The following is a 17,666-nucleotide window of genomic DNA, read 5'->3' on the forward strand; positions in this document are numbered from 1 at the left end:
GGGTATCCCATGAAAGGTGCACCTGTGTCAGTTCCTGAGGGTGGGAGCAGGATTCAACAGATGCTATGGGGTATTGGGGGACAGGGGGTGTCTCGCACGGTACAAGGTGGAGCACAGAGAAAAGGGGCACGGACAGAGAGCAGGGTGCCTGCAGCCCTAAGTTCATTTTGGAAGGTGTGGGTTGTAAAGGTGGATTTGGATGAAGTTGGTGCTGAGAGAAGCTTCAAAGTCAGGCAGAAGGGCTCCAACAATTGCAGGGCATTGCTGAAAGTTTCGGAGCCAGGAAAGAACACAGGCTGTGTTCTCAGCAATGCTACAGTGGGACCTTGGTCAGGAAGTGACAAGGGCCTGCAGCACCAGTAGCAGCGATGGTGGCATGGAATGAGAGGCTTTGCCTGGTGCTGCCTCAGTAAGGAACAAAGGAGAGTGCAGAGTTAAGAACAAGAAGTTCCGTGGGGCATCTGACTGGCTCAGTTGGTTAAGCATCTGCCTTCTCGGGGTCCTGGGATCGAGCCCTGCATCGGGCTCCCTGCTCCAAGGGAAGCCTGCTTCTCCTTCTCCCACTCCCCCTGCTTGTGTTCCCTCTCTCGCTGTCTCTCTCTCTGTCGAATAAATAAATAAAATCTTCAAAAAAAAAAGAACAAGGAGTTCTGATCTGTAGTTAGTGGGACAACTTGAGAATGCCAGGAAAAGGGAAATCAAGAAGAGACTATTTTGAAAGAGCAGCAAATGAGATGGAATGTAGATATAAAATCTCAGATGAGAACAGGGAAAGCGCCCCTACGAGCCCGTTGGCTCCCTCCTTCATTATGGTCACAGCAACTAAGACCTGAAATGAGTCAGTGTATTGGAAAGCAGAGGGATAGCTCCACAGCGCAGCGTGCCCATTTCTTGCTCAAATTTGCCACACAGAGGGCCAAGGTGGGACACCAGCTTGGATGTAGGGCGACAGCATGGCTGAAGTAGAATGCTCTTCCAGGCAGGTGAGGACATGGAGCTGGCACTCAACAATGAACTCAGGCCACAGGAAAAGAAGATTTGGGTGTCCCAATGGTGTGCTGGAGCCAGCTCGGAAGAACTGATTTTTAAATTTTCAGCAATTTTGCAAGCTGGTTGACTTCATGACAGTAGCCTGAAATTGGCCATGATGGAGAGTATTTCCACCACAGAAATTGGCAAATACTACACGTAAGGGCCCTTTCTTGGGCAGAAATCTGGTTAAGCTTTTACCAGCACACCACAGGGCATCGCTCCCTCCTCTCTCCATCTGCAAGTGGACTCGGTGAGATGCACTAGTCCTCTGAGGGACAGAGGGTGTGGGGCATGTGTCCTGAGGGAAGAGAGCACTGGGTGGTCCTAGAATCCTATGGGTGTGGGTGAAGAACCAATGACATGTGTGATATGCATGAAAGAGGCAGCCATGGCTGGTAATGCCCCAATCCTCACTGTGGAAAAGGGCCACGTGACCAGGAAGAGCATGCACTGCATATAGAGAGAAGACCACGGTAGTGCAGCCACACGGGGACCAGAGGAAGCAGCCTGGCCAACGGCACCAGAACGACAACCCACTTTCCTTCATCAAGTATCTGCTTATTAAGTATCCATTGTGTGATAGCAATATTCTAGAAACCATGAGTGAAAAGAAACAACAAAACAGCAGTGAAAGAGACATGGTCCCTGTTTCATGGAGCTTACATTCTCGGGGGAAGTAGGAGACAATAAATAAGTAAATAATTTCACAAATCCTATTTCATCCAGCCTAAGACACCATCAATTGTAAATCACACTGTTATTTTCATATAACCTGAAGAAAGACAAAAAACACCAATGAAATTAATATTCTGCCCATTATGTGATATCCTGTTCCAGAGATATTAAAACATGTGTCTTAAAGATCAGTGAAGCACGTTACGTGACAAGTGCTAGGAAAGAATAAAACACAACATTGCAGTGACAGGGGCATGGGAGGCGGTACAGGAAGCCATAGGCATTGGGGAAGGCCCCTTAGACGGGAGGACACTAATATTAATACTCCCGCCCCGAATGAGGAAGCCCTGACCATGCCGACATGTTGAGATCCCAGAGAAAATGATCTAGTGCCAAGCAGAGGCCCGAGTAAGTGCAAAGCCTCTGAGAAGGACTGAGTCTGGCACATCCAAGTGCCTGACAGAAGGCCAGTGTGTGAGAAGGAAAATGGGACCAGATGACCAGGCCAAGGAGGCAGGCAAAGGCAAGACCACAAACCCTAGCAGACTGATGTAAAAAGCCCAAATCTGATCCAAGGACAAAGGAAGTTTTGGTGGGGTTCTACACAGGTAAGTCACAGGCTCTGATTTCCTCAGCCCAGCCTCGGGGGGCATCAACTGAACCACACCACTTGGTGAGTGAAGGGTTAAGGAAAACATTGGCAGGCTTCTTGTTGGCAGTAGGAGATTTGTAATATTTTTTAATGTTGCTACAAAATACAGCAAGTAATATTTTAATCAACAAATATACATATACACACAGTAGTCATGCGAGAATAAACACCATCTGGGCAATGCTCCCTGTACCAACAGAACCAGAATGAGGCCTCCAGAGCCAGACGGGTCTGGGGGCTCGGTGCCAGAGGCCCACTGGTCACTGTGCTATGAGAGATGGCCAGACGGGATCCTGTGTGGTCAGGAGACGGAGGGCCACATCCAGAGCAGTGCAGGGAAAGAGGAGCACTACCTGTGCTCTGCTGTGTGGCCTGGACCCAATTGTCTGGCTTCTCTGAGCATGTCTCTCACCTACATAATGGGGGCCCCTTGAGGCTGGACTGACTACATCGTACGGCTCAGGAGTTCAGTACTTTGGGGTCAGACAGGCCTGGGTTTGAATCCCAACTCAGCTGCTTGCTAACTACGTGACCTTGGGCAGGGGACTTCTTATCTGTAAATCAGTTTCTTCATCTGTGAGATGGAAATAATTAATGGTCCAGACTGTGGGGCTATGGTGAGGATTAAATGCAGCAATCTACACAAAGCAGTCGGCACCAAGTCAACAACCAATATTAGCTATTATGGGAAATGGCAAAGCAGTATACAAATAATAATTATCACCCATACAAGGCACATACTGAGTGTGCAAAAATGCATGAACTAATCAGTAACAGTAATGATAGTTAACAGCTGCCATGTACTATAAACTGAGTGCTGTTCTAAGTGTTACACGTGCAGCTTTGTGATCTTGAGCAGGTTTCTTCCCTCCTCTTCCATAATCTGCACCATAATCTGCACAAAATTAAATTGGGCAGGTTCTTTTTAAAGCACCCTCCGGCTCTGACAACTGGTGGCTCAAACCTGCACCCGCCCTCAGCCTCGAGTGACGTCAGGACTCTGAGGAGGGGGCCTTATCCCGCCTCTACCATGGCACATGCGCCTGATGCCTCCCCAAGTCTCCAGGGACAACCTCCCCCCAGCTCCAGCCCACCACCCTCCACCAGCACTGTGGCAGTGGGTGGGAAGGCCGCAGACAGCCCAAGTCAGGCCTCAATCGAAGGCACACGTGCTTGGAGTATTCAACACTTCCATGGTAACAAACACGGCTGGGAACCCAGGCCCCACTTCCTACCGAGCCACTCCATGATGGCAACCAAAACGCTTCCCTCACCCGAAAGCACTGAATGTATAGGCAAGTTCCCAAAGAGGGGGCAAGAGGATTCTTTATCAAATCACACGGGGCTGTAAGTCACGTGGCCACCTCACAACTAGAAGGCTGGGGAGCAGAGTGCTGCCTCACAAAACACACATGGGTATTCCCCATTCTCGATGGAAGAACAATGATAGGAGTGAGCACTGTCCCACTGCCCCAATATATCAGAGCAGATCAGAGTCACAATAGCTACAGGTTGTAATGCCCTCTACTAATACTAACTGTGACAGGTAGTCAGCACTCACTCTGCACAAACCACCTCCTTAATCCTCACAGTATAAAGCCTGCTTTCAGTTGAGGAAGCCAAGACATGAAAAGGTAACAGCACTCGCCCCCTGCTGGAAAGGTCCCAGAGCTCCCAGGGTGTAAGCCCCACTGCGCAGCAGGCTGCCCGACTCCTGAACCTCCGTGCCAGTCAGCTGTGGGGGCAAAGGGATGCTGACCCTGAGAAGAGCAGGGAAGGAGGAACTTGCTGAGCAGCACTCACGGGCGGGAGAGCCCCCCAAGAAGGGCCAACTACCGCCAAAGCAATGAAGGGCGGAGGAGCCAGGATTGGCTAAGAGACACCAGGGCACACCAGCCAGGCACAAGCAGGCCTGGCCACAAAAGGCACTTCCTGCCTGTCGCTGCGGACCCTGTCTGAGGTCATGACCCCGCCACCACGCCTTCTCTCCCTTCCTCGGCCTCATTTCTCTCAAAGCACTGGTTGTTAGCCACGGGATAGAATACACATGTGACCACCTACTTGTCGTCACTCCCACCGGAACACAAGCTCTGTGGGATTCTGCTTTGCCCTTGCTGTATCTTCAGGGCCTAGAAAGTGCCCGGACACTGGAGATGCTCAAATATTTGTTAAACACATTAACTAAAGAAATTCTTATTAAAGGCCCAGGTCCATAACACCGAGCTACTACAATGGAGCACGTAGGATATAAGCCAAGAACCTTGTACTCAAAGAGCTTATGGTCAGACAGGGGGGTAAGGTGAAAGGCCCCGAGAATATGAGCTGCTAAGCCGTCAGGTGAGAGAAGCTGAGCTAGCATACCCAGGAGCTCTCCAGAAGGCACCTAAGTGTCAGCTGGAAGGGAGACAGCCTGAGATGGGCCTGAACAAATGACCACAGAACGGGTAGGAGTTGAGGGGTGTTCCAGAGAGGAAGAGCGCACGGAAGGCACAAAGGAAGAAGTCTGAGGTTCAGCCCTACCGAGTGCAGGTCCGTGAAGGAAGGAAGACGTGCAGGGCTGGCAGGCTCTACCCGATGAGGGCCTTGAAGGACAAGATAAGGAGAATGGAATTTTTTCTGCAGTCAACTGGGAGCCACTGGCGCTTTCTAAGCAGGGCCTTGGTCACGATCTCCTCTTCACACAGAATAGCCTGGCAAAGCAGCAAGAGGGGTTGAGGTCACAAAGGGCTGGAGGCAGGGTCGCTGCCACAAACAGGGCACATCAGGAGCGAGAGGGCTAGAAAGTGTCATCTCTGCACGAGTCGGGGTGGGGGGTCGTTGCAAAAGACTCCACGCAAGTGAAGTAACTAGAGATCTGGCATCTGAATGAATGCACAGGGCAAGTGAAAAAACCAATTTACCAAGTGGTATATGCACTATGTTCTCATTTGTGCTATAAAAAGGGAAAGAGTGTGCTTGTATATGGAGGCTTGGAAAAAGCCTGAAAGGATTCATGAGAAATTATGAACATTTGGCGTTTAAAAATAAGATGCATTTTGCAAGAAGTCTTAAAGGAAAAACGAGGGAAAGATGACAGCAAGGCCCAGGCCTGGCTCAGTGGGGGAGGGAGGCACCATCACTGAGCGGAGCACCGCTCTGTAAGCATGTGTGTGACATTCTAAATCCATTCAGGCAGCTCTGTTCCCCAGGCAAGTAAACACACTACATAGGACGCTGCAAGAGGTTGCCTGTGGAGAAAGAAATTACGGAATCCCTGGCATCAGAGTGCCGTGGGGCAGACCACAGAGCGGATGTCATGCCCCCCTCCTCCAGAACAGGGCAACAAAGCTCACAGCTGGGGCGGAGGAACTCAGACGTAGGAACGGGGACAGGAGCTCCTGTTTAGAGATAATGATAGAAACAACCTACCTAACATCCACTGAGCCAGTTCCCATGCCAGGCCCCGGGCTAAACGCATTCCCATTTTACAGATGAAGAAATTGGAGTCAGGGAGGAAGTCTTCAGTGCCCAGGCCAAGACATGGATCCCGACCCTGGGCCCCTAACAGTGATACCTGCACAAGTAAGGCAGAAATACAGAGCCACTGTGACGTGGCAAGCAACCCTGTTCTCAGAATGGCCAATTCAAGAAAAATTAAAATATTTGCAAGTCACATTTCCCCCCACTGATGATGCTTTACTGAGCCCCCAGGGAGAGGGTGGGAGGGGGCGCACTATGTACGCATAAAACAGACAGCCTACTTAAATTAGGAGAATGTCAATATGAAAATTAGCACTTTTTTAGTCTTCACATGTTACTCATCTAGACACACGTGACAAGTGGCAATGTGGAGGCAGCTTCCTAAGCATTACTCTTTGTATTAGCAAATGCTTGGATGTTCACCAAATGAGTTCACAGCCCCAGCTCACTTCTGGGCAGGAGGGGAGGCATCCTCCTCAAGTAAGAATGGAGAAGGTGCGGTGCAGAGAAGCAGCTTGCCCGAGGTTCTGTGGTGAGTCGGCAGCAGCTAGGCCCACACAGCAGGGGCCAAGGCCATTCGGGGCAACACTGTCTGAGGATCTGCTGGGTGCCAGGAGATAAATTGCAGCTCACTACCCTTTCCAAGCTGGGCCTAGGGTTTCTCCAGTGAGGCTGAGCACCTGGGGCAGTTTCCAAAAGAACAAGCTTGCAGGAGTCGGTGGCTCCTGGTCCTGGACACCCCAAACCCCATAGAGGCACTGCCCAATCTTATGGTTCTGAAAAGATTCCTCTCCTTGCCTCAGGCTGTTGCCTTGGAGATTTCGTTCACTAGTCTTTCAGTTTTCTATGAGCTCAAATTAGATCCACCGGCTGCTTACCACAGATTTAAATCCCAGAATGTCAGAACAAGAAGAGCCCTTGGAGACCTCCTACACCGAGCGTGGCAAACACAAATGTCCACAGGCGTCAAGCAAGTGACGAAATTAACAGAATGGGCCTGGCAGGGGAAAAAAAAATAAAACAGTGCAAGGACAACGTGGTGGGGACCCTGATAAGAGTACATGCCCCCCAGAGAGGGCAACTACCTCACACTTCCGGGAAAGTATCGTCATATGGGAACGTGGACCAGACTTTCAATTTTTTTCCCCCAAAGAGCTAAAAATTGAATTGATGTAAAGCCTCCAAGTTCTAAATGTTGGCAATCAATTCAAATCGATTAATACCACAAAGTTTCTGGACTTACGGTTTGGGGTAAGAGAAACCGGCTCCGGGCTAAGTACTGGGGGAAGGAAAGAAAAAAGATGTGACCCCTGCTCACAGGGCAGTAAGGGAGGAAGCAAGGAAGAGATCACCTCTGCCCACGCAGTAGGCACAGGAGGTGGGCACAAAGTCTGCAAGACCCAGGACAGGGACAACCCAGGGTGACGGAGGGACATCAAAGATGGTGCCTTTCAGAAGGTAACACCTGAAAGGTCCTGAGGATGACAAGGCATTTAGCCAGTCACAGGGAGAGAAGAGACAGCGGACAAAGGAGAACAGAATCGCAGGCAGCGAAGCATGAAGCAGCTCAGAATCCAGCAGGAGCCCGTGTCCTCCCAGCCAACACGTGCGACAAAAGGCAGCAAGCAGCACCAGCACACAGAGGGCGCCAAGAGCCAGGCCCCAGCATCTGCCTTCGACCTAAGGGAGTGGCGTAATGAGCGTTAACCCTGCGCGATCACTGACACGGCCAGCTGGTAAGGGTGACTGCTGCAGAGGGCAAGACAGATGAAACAAGAGGGAAGGGAGGTGAACTTTTCCCTACGTGCTTCTTTTGGAACTGCCTGAATTGTAATACCATTTGCCTGAAGCCTATTCAAAAGTAAAATTTATGTTTTTGTGTTTGTTTTTTTTAATGACCCTGTTAGCACCAGGAGGTATAGATTTGTGGGAGGCAAGTATACTGGGAAAAAGACCAATTTATCAGATGGTCAAAGGAAGATGGAATGGACCGGAAAAAGATAAAGAGTTAGCAGGGATAAAGAGAGGCAAAAACAGAGAAATGGCTAGAAGGGAAAACGCAAGATCTGTCATTAAATGTAGAGAAAAAAAATAATGCAGGACCCAGTTTTCTGGCTGAGGGACTGGCTGGCTGGGGCCATCTGTAGCATAAGAAACACAAGTGATTCTGAGGGAAGCAGAGGGGGGATGCAGGTGAGTTCCAGTGGATGTAGTGAATTACATGCACCCATGGGACGTGCAATGGAACAGCTCTGGGTTAGATATTTAGAATCCAAAGTCAACAGCTCACGAATGAGGATGAAAGAGAATAGCCAGGGCCAGGGTGCAGAAGGGAAAGAGGGTTCAACTAGGAAACATTGTGAAGCCTCTACCAGCGGCAGAGAAACAGCAGAGCCGGCAGGTTTGATCTGGAAACCAGAGCTACTGCAGAAGAGCGTGCAGTGACCCCCCACCAAGAGGTGGAAAAGGTAGACTGGAGACCTGAAGGATCAAAGATGCTTCCAGTGCAGCATCTTTACCTCCCAAATGAGGGAACTGACCCAGGATGAACTTAGTCAGAGTTAGAGTTAACAACTATCCTTATATTTACATGACTTTATAGATTTTACTTTTACAGAGAAAAATCTTCAACACCATACTGTGACACAGTTAGGGAGTATTATTAGGTTGGAATTTCATCTTATACATACATGGGTTATATTCAAAAGTCAGAAAGAAGGGAAGGCAGAAATCACCTTAACTCTTATACTATTTAAATGTCATTACTGGTTACACTACAGTACTATTAAGAGAAAATTGAAAATATTCAAAAAACCCTCGGAAGTTGCTAAATCTGCCCCTAAAGTATAGCGTGGTTGTACGCCCAGCCCTTTACTGTCCTCGAACACAGTGAGTTTGGTAACCCCTGAGCCAGGTAATTGGAGGACACTAAGGAAATGTCTTCATGCAGGTACCTGAGTCTTCATCTGTCTTTAAGATGATCCTCTACTCCTCAGCAGCTGAAGGAGGAAAGGTAGAGAAACTTAAAGTGCTCTGCTTCCCTGCAGAATTGGCTCTACTTTATTTTCTGATACCTCACCATGTATCAGATGTAAGGTTTTGGAAGCATGAAAAAGAATAACACCTGGGCAAGCATCTAGCCCAGGGACTGGCACGCAATGTGGACCAGCAATGCTTGCTGGACTTGACATCCAACTCCACACGCCATTCACAGAAAAGTGTATATGGAACTTGGCCATCCATTTCCTGACTTTCCAAGCTGGCATTTCCTATTGTGGCCCCATTAACTACATTCCTCCAAATGGTCAGCCAGATAGAGTGTGAAAGCTGGGGAAGTCTGGAGAAGACTTGTGATCCAACCCCTTCAAGGCTCCTATGCTAAACAGGTCCATCTTGCATATAAGGAGAGAGACTTACTACTTTGAGTGTCAGAGCTCAAGGCTAGGTCTCTCTTTCTTTTCTTTTTCTTTTTTAGAGATTTATTTATTTATATATTTATTTATTTATTTATTTATTTGACAGAGTGAGAGAGAGCACAAGCAGGGGGAGCGGCAGAGAGACTTACTACTTTGAGTGTCAGAGCTTAAGTCCACGTCTTTCTTTCTTTCTTTTTTTTTAAGAGATTCATTCATTTATTTATTTATTTGACAGAGAGAGAGAGAGCACAAGCAGGGGGAGCGGCAGGCAGAGGGAGAAGGAGAAGCAGGCTCCCCGCGGAGCACGGAGCCCAATGTGGGGCTCAATCCCAGGATCAAGGGATCATGACCTGAGCTGAAGACAGATGCTTAACTGACTGAGCCACTCACGCGCCCCAAGGCCAGGTCTTTCTGAGACACTTTGTTAACCACGCTGCCTCTAAGCAGTCAACTAAGATGAAGGACATAATACAAAGATTTATTTATTTGAGAGTGAGAGAGAGAGAGAGAGAGAGAGAGCCCGTGCGCATATGTGGGAGGGGGGGCGGCAAAGGGAGAGACTCTTTCAAGCAGACTCCACGCCGAGTGTGGAGCCCAAGGTGGAGCTCTGTCCCACAACCCATGAGATCATGACCTGATCGGCAATTGAGTCAGACGCCCAACAAACTGAGCCACCCAGGTGCCCCATGAAGGATATAATGTAAAACAGTATGATAGGGAGCATCAACATTCATGCTGAGACTCAAGAAGCATACCACTGGGCAATACCAAGGTGAAAAGGAAGTTTGCTGCATACAAATGGAACAAGTTTGTATTAAAGCTTGGAAGTAAAACAAGCAGAAGAGTAAAATTCTCAGGTGCAGCTGCCAAAGATCGCCAGCTTGACTAAAAAAAGGATCATCAGTTCATTAATCCAAGCATGCAGTCCAACATGCACATATTAATGAGCCAGACACTGAAATAAAGAAAACAGTCTTTGTACTCCAAGAGCCTACAAACAAAAAACAGGATGTAATAACAGAGAGGAAGAGGTAACTGAGAATATTAAAAGATAAAATCATCAATCTTATGAAAGGCAACTATGGAAAAACCTACAGCTAACATACTTAATGGTGGAAGATAATGTTTTCTAAGTCCAGGAGCAAGGCAAGTGCATTCACTGTCACCACTTCTATTCAATACTATACTGAAGGTTCTAGCCAATGCAATAAAGGGAGAAAATGAAAAAAAAAGGGGGGGGGGGCATCCAGACTAGAAAGGAAGAAGTAAAAATTTTCCTTATTTACAGTCAGCATGATCCTACCTATATAAAATCATAAGGAACCCACAGAAAAAAACTACTTGAATAAATGAGTTCAGCAAGGTTGCAGGATACAGGATCAATATACAAAAATCAATTGTATTTCTACATACTAGCAATGAAGAATCCAAAAATTAAGAACACAATGACATTCATAATAGCATCAAAAAATAAAGTACTTGGAAATAAATTTAAGAAAAGAAATGTAAGACTTATTCACTGGAAGTATAAAACGTTGCTGAAAAAAAATTTTTAAAGATCTAAATAAATAAATAGAGATTTCATATTCATAGATCAGAGGACTCCATATTGCTAAAATGGCAATTCTCCCCAAAGTAATCTACAGATTCAACACAAACCCTGTCAAAATCCCAATAGGCTGTTTTTTTTACAGAAGTTGCCAACTGATCCTAAAATGTGTATGGAAATGCAAAGCACTCAGAACAGCCAAAACAATCTTAAAAAACAAACAAACGAACAAACTGGCATCTTTATATTTCCCAATTTTGAAGACAGTGTTGTACTAGCATGGACATATTATAGCATATAAATCAATGGAACTCTCAACAGAACTCAGAGTCCAGAAATAAACCCTTATGTTTGTGGTCAATTGATATTCACAAAGGTCCCAAAGTGGGAAATGGATAGTCTTTTCAACAAATGAAGTTTGAAAAATTTAGATATTTCATGCAAAAAAAAAGATTAATTTAGATCAGGGCTCAATAAACTCTAGTGCTTGAGCCAAATCTAACCCAACGCTTGATGTTATAAATAAAGTTTTATTAGAACATAGCCACACCCATTTGTTTACATACTGACTGGCTACAATGGCAGAGTTGAGTAGCAGTGATGATAAAGACCTTTTGGTCAGCAAAGCAGAAAGTACTTACCAACTGGTCATTTACAGAAAAACTTTGCCAACCCGTTTTAAAGCCTTACCTCATAACATATATAAAAATTAACTCAAAATGGATCACAGAACTAAATATAAAAGCCAAAACTATAGTGCGCCTGGGTGGCTCAGTTGGTTAAGCGACTGCCTTCGGCTCAGGTCATGATCCTGGAGTCCTGGGTTCGAGTCCCACATCGGGCTCCCTGCTCAGCGGGGAGTCTGCTTCTCCCTCTGACCCTCCTCCCTCTCATGCTCTCTGTCTCTCATTCTCTCTCTCGCAAATAAATAAAATCTTAAAAAAAAAAAAAAAAGCCAAAACTATAAAGCTCTTGGAAAAAATACAGGAGAAAATATCCATAATGTTGGGTTAGGCAAAGATTTCTGAGATATGACACCAAAAGCACAATTAATAAAAGAAAACAATTGATAAATTAAACTTCATCAAAATTACAACTGTTTGCACTTCAAAGACACCAATTAAGAAAATGAAAAGACAAGCCATACTTTGGGAGAAATATTTGCAATGTGTAATATGATAAAGGACTTGTATCCAGCATAAAGAAATCTTATAACTCAATAATAAAAAGACAACCCTAGGAAAAGTGGGCAAAGATCTCAATACACATTTCACCAAAGAAAATATATGGATGGCAAATAAGCCCATGAAAAGATGTTCAACATTAGATACTTGGGAAATGTAAATTCAAACCACAATGAAATACCACATCACACCCACTAGGATGGCTATAATCAAAAAGATAAACAATAACAAGTGTTGGTGAGGATATGGAGAAAATGGAACTCTCATCTATTGCCAGTGGGAATGTAAAATGGTTGAGCCACTTTAGAAAACAGTTTGACAGTTTCTTAAAAAGTTAAACCTAACAACTCACCAAATTCATAAACAGAATGACCTAGCAATTCTACTCTTAGGTATTTATCTAGGAAAAAGAAAAATATATGTACACACACACACACACACACACACAAGCTTGTATACAAATGTTCACGGCAACATTATTCATAACAGTGAAGAACGGGGAACAATTCAAACATCTATCAACTAGTGACTGGGTAAACAAATGCAAAGTACAGCCAGGCAATAAAAAGGAGCAAAGTACTGATATATGCTACATCAACAAGCCAACACCAAAAACATTATGCTAAGTGAAAGAAGCCAGACGTAAAAGATGTGTGAGTGCATTTATAAGTAATGTCCAGAAAAACCAAATGCATAGCAACAGAAGGATTAGTGGTTACCTGGGGCTGGGTGTGGGAGTGGGGAGTGACTACAAATAGGCACAAAGGATCTTTTTAGGCCTTGTGAATAAATGTTCTAAAATCTGATTGTGGTGACAGTTGCTCAACTCCATAAATGTGCTAAAAATCATTCAAATGGGTGAACTTTACATGTAAAAGACATCTCAAAAATGCTATTTAAAAAAAAGAAAAGAAAAACCACCATCATCAGGTAAAATCTTTCCGAAGCACCACTCCTGATTATAGACCTGCAATGTTGCCTCCAACGAAACCTGCAGACAGCCCTCCCTGGCGTTCAGGGCCCATCACCTGTCTAGGCTCAACGCCTGGCCAACTTCCTTCAACATCCCAACCCCTGTGTGGCTGCTACACACGTGGCCTGTGGAGCTGGCACGTCTGAGCCTCCAGCGCTACCACTAACTAGCTGTGACCTTGGATTACTTCACCTTCTAGAACGTGTGTCATGTCTGAGATGGGGTGAACAGCTCACAAGGTAGGCAAGGGGAATGTCTGAGCTAGTGCTCGGAAAACAGCACAGGCTTCTCAGGGCCGGCTCGGGCGCGTCTTCAGTGTCCGCTCCTCAGGGTGGCATCCCACCTCAAGCAGGGAGCCCCGTTACTTTGCACACTTTCGTTTCCCTCACAACACTTGCAGTTTTTGTTTGCCTCTTTTTTCTTTCTTTTGGTCTGTTCCTGCTATTGGGCTGAGGTGTCCATGAGGGCAAGGACCTTGTGCTTCGTCCCTTATATTCTCTGCAAGGCCAGGCCCAGCGCCTGGCAAGTCACCCATTCACGGGAAGCATTTACTGAGGTGCTGGATGATAAATTGTGGCTACAGGTGCAGTGCTCAGGCATATGGCCTCTCTGGCAATGGCATGTTTGGGGACTTTCTTGTGCATCTTACTACATCCTCCTTGGTCCTCCCGTCAGCAGTGGTCCAGATTTGCCTCACGGAAGCAATGGATAATGGTAAATGTGATGTAGCCCTGAGAGTGTAATGAGCCTGGGGACACAGGTATCATGCAGCAGGCCAGGTGACTTGGGAAGAATGGCAGGCAGCGGAGCAGTTGGAAGGGGAAAAGGCTGGAGAACAGTGAGCCTACATGTTGAAAAGCAACGAACTTCATCTGAATTACTAAGTATGGCTGTTTCCATGAGGCAGAGAAGAGGAAAAGTGGGCACACACAGGACATTACTGCCATGTGTGTGCCTTCTTTCATTGGAGGATGAGGTTAAATATACTGGATAAAATGAAATCTTTATGTATTTCACACATGCTTGCTCTCAAAACTGGAGTTGAATATAATTGCAGTGTTTTACATTAATTAAATTTCTTTTACCTTCCATGGAATTAGGGCTTGAACTCAATATGTAAATTTACGCAAATAAGTGTGCAAAGTAGCAAGGCCCTAGCATTGAATCTTAAGGGAACTAGAGCACTTTCCAAGATCAGGGCCTGGGGATTAAATAGGAGTGGTCTTTAAGAATATTTAACTTTCTCTGAAGGACCTGGGGCAGATAGTCTTCTTTGGCATCTACCTTCTACTAAAGTAACTTCTCACTTGGTTCATCCAATGATATTCTCCACTGATTTTTACTTGCCAGCTTAAGAACAAGGTGTACTCCTCAACCCTCAAGTAACTCTGCTAGTAGAAAAAGCCCCTATACCAAAACACTTCGTTGCTATCACCTCCTTTCTCAAATCTCCCTCTCCCAAACCAGGCACACAAGTGGAAGGAAGGAAGGACAGAAGGGGGGAGGGAGGGAGAAAGGAAGGAAAGAAAGAAGGGGCTCTTATAGTATGGGGCCATGCACCCCACTGTGTGCCTCTGGGCAAGTCATTCTCTCGGAAGAGTTTGCCCAGCATTCAGAGTCACCAAAGCTCCCTCTAGTTTCAACAGTCTCTGGGAGAACTAAGTGGGGTCCCAGTACCCTGTCAGAACAGATAGAAGCTTTGACACACAATTTTTAGGCTGCTTTGCATATCACTGCAGGAGGGAGCTTGGAGTAGCAAGAAAAGGCTGTTTCTTGCACCCAAAAGATCTGGGCTAAAATCCTATCAGTCACTCAGGTAGGTTAACACCCTGGCCAAATTCTTTAACAGCTCTAAGCCTGACTCTCCATCTTTAAAGAGAGCTTATACTTTGCAGAATTGTTAAGGGAACTAGAAATAAAATATACTAGTCTGATATACCCCCCAAAATGATGATCTTCTGTCAACTTAGAGGAACTCATCTTCAAAGGGACTCCCTTGAACCGTAGAAGACCCTGACTGACCTAACTTTCCAACATTCCCAAACACTGGATACCAGGTGACAAAGGTGAAAGAGCACCCAAACAGAGCCAAGGGTGCTTTTCTAAATTCCATTCAGGGTCCTGCTCTCAACCTTCAAACATGAGCCATCTCCTCCCCATTTTGTCTTCCCTCAAGCCAGGTCAAGACTAGATAACATCAAGCAAGCACCAAATGGGCTAAGTACTATCCTAGACTAAGAATAGAGGCCACCACAAAACACTACCATTTCTAAACACTTCCACACTCATCTTCATCTTATCCTAGGCTTATTACACCCTCCCCCAATTTTTTTTAGAAATGTGGTCATTGAGACTCAAAAGATAAGTTGTTCGCTCAAGGCCACCCAGCTAATCAGCATCTGCCCAGAAGTCAGACCTCCTGATGTCTTTTTCTGATCTACTCCCTAATTAACTAATTCACCTACACTCAGTTCTGTGCATTTTATTTCAACTAGGCCGCTGTTTCACTGGGTTCATCCATTTAACCACTCAACAATCATTTACAAACCACCATGTGCCATGCACAGGTGTATGAGGTGCAGCATTCAATGAACAGGCCCTGGAGTTGGCCTACTTCAATCCCAGCTCTCCCACTTGTTACCTAGGTGACCTTGGATAGACACCTCTCAGTGTCTAACTTGTCCTTACTCTACAAAATGGGCAAATAGCATTCTACCTCTCTCACAGGGCTGTTGAAAAGTAAATGAGAGGTTGCCTGTAAAGGATTCAGCGGAACCCATGGTCCACACTAAGCACTCAAATGTGAGCTGCTTTTATTCTTCTTCTAGGTTCTGGGGATAGAGTCTTGAATCAGACAAGAGCCTTAGTCTCAAGGAGCTTACACTGTGGTGGGAAACACAATAAGCAAGTAAATTATCAATAGAAGTTTCCAATGGTGATGTCTACTATGAAAAAAAAAATGTGTGACAGTGGGGGTGGGAAGCTACTTTAGATTGAGTGGTCACCGAAAGATACTCAGATGATACTCAAACTGTTAACAAGAGCCAGATCTAAGAAAAGCTAGGTAAGGGAAAACAGCAAATGCAGAGGGAGGTCCTGTGCTTGGAGCAAACCAACATCTTGCAGTCGTGAGGCTAGTGAACAGATGGGAGGTGGGAGGGAGGGAATTGGCGTGAGATGTGGTCACACAGGGCAGCAGCACCAGCTTTGTAAAACAAGGTAATGTGGTTCCTCTTCATCTTAAATGCGCTAGGCATCCACTGGAGGGTTTTTAGCAAGGGGAAGGGTATATGATCTGATTCACAACTTTTTAACTGCTCCTTTGGCTGCGGTGTTGAGAAGAGGAGAGCCTCAGTTAAGAGGCTGTTGCGTTGTCCAGGACTGGAAGCATCTCATGTATACAGAACAAGCCGCGTGCACTGGGGTACAGGGCAACATACTCAGCTCTACAACGAGTCAACAGGAGCTGGAATGCGGCCTCCCCACCTCTCCCGTTCTCAACTCTTTCTCCCCCGATGCCAGGGTAGTGAAGCCTGAAGACCGCCACTCCAGGATGGCGGACCCTGGGCATCCCCCGAGCCTCAGGTCCCTCACGTACACGGCGGAGGGAGAGACGCTCGCCACCCGGGCGTTGGAAGGGCTCAACGAGCGAGGCGCGCCCGTCCGCTCTCGGGCCCGAACCTCCCCTCAGGCCGGCCCGCGCCCTCCACGCCCACCCGGCCCAGGCCGCGCTCGCTCGTCGCGCCCGCCGGCGGCCTGCTCACCCGGATGCCCTGCAGCACCCGGACCCGCTCCTCCTCGTCCATTCCGAAGGACACCCTGCGGGCCTCGCTGCTCTCGGTGCTCCCCATGGCAGGAGGCGAGCGGGCAGGTGGCCGCACAACCCGGCTCCAGAGCAACCGGCCAAACGCCGGGTTGCGACTCCCTGTGCGCCCCGCGCTTCCCGGGACTCGGGCAGCTGCGGCACAAGCCAACAAAGCCACGTCCTATTGGCCGCCGCTAGAGGCTCAACCAATCATGTGGCGCCTGCCCGCGGGGCACTGTGGGGGTTGTAGTCTAGACGGCCCGGGCTGCCCATCTGTAACTAGGGATCACGCGGAGGCGTGGTGCCTGAGCGGTGGAAAGCGTGTTGGAGTGGAGCAGCGAGTGGAAAGATCGCCCTTGAAGCAGAGCCAAGGGTGATGTTCTTTAAGGCCAGAAGCTCACCGAGGAGGTTGAGCCAAGCATGTAAGGGCGATCTTTGCATGGTTTGCTGCTTGGTTCATTCAGCAAACTCCTGTTGAGCAGCACTCACCAAGCACTGAGCAGCATAGAACTAGCCGCAGGGAATGCAAGGACAAAGGAGGCCCCCTCCTATTAGTTTCTCTCAAGGCACTGTGATGTAGTTTTCCGTTTTTGGCACTTATCACAGTGGTTAGGAAGCTTATTTATGTGCTTGCTTGTTTGTCTTTTCATAAATCTCACTAAAGCAGGACAGGTCTTGTTTAATTTGAGAGACCAGAGCAACCTCTCTGAGAAAGAAGCATTTGACCTAAGGATGAGTAGGAGTTAGCCAGGAGGAGATGGGGGAAGAACTTGGCTGGGAACCAACCAGTGCAAAGGCCCTGAGGCAGGGAAAACCTTGCCACATTCAAGAAATAGAAAGAGGGCCTAGCCACATGATTGAAAAGTGAGAAGGGAGCAGAGGAAAGCCAGAGGCAAGGGGTCAGTGGAGCAGGAAGGGCTC

The 17,666-nt window shown here is 47.1% G+C and overlaps 1 protein-coding gene across 2 annotated transcripts in view; it reads right to left on the reverse strand.

The window, feature by feature from the left end:
• The window catches only part of CHCHD6 (coiled-coil-helix-coiled-coil-helix domain containing 6), a 239,183-nt gene extending 222,293 nt beyond the window's left edge, over positions 1–16,890 (reverse strand). For both annotated transcript variants that reach the window (XM_032412070.1, XM_032412069.1), the window contains exon 1: positions 16,705–16,890. In XM_032412070.1, coding sequence (XP_032267961.1) covers positions 16,705–16,791 — 87 coding nt within the window. In that variant the 5' untranslated portion in view covers positions 16,792–16,890. The remainder of the gene's footprint in view (positions 1–16,704) is intronic.
• Between the last annotated feature and the right edge of the window lie 776 nt (positions 16,891–17,666).

Source organism: Phoca vitulina, unplaced genomic scaffold (assembly GCF_004348235.1).
Source record: "Phoca vitulina isolate PV1807 unplaced genomic scaffold, GSC_HSeal_1.0 scaffold13, whole genome shotgun sequence".
In the NCBI taxonomy this organism is placed as follows: Eukaryota; Metazoa; Chordata; class Mammalia; order Carnivora; family Phocidae; genus Phoca; species Phoca vitulina.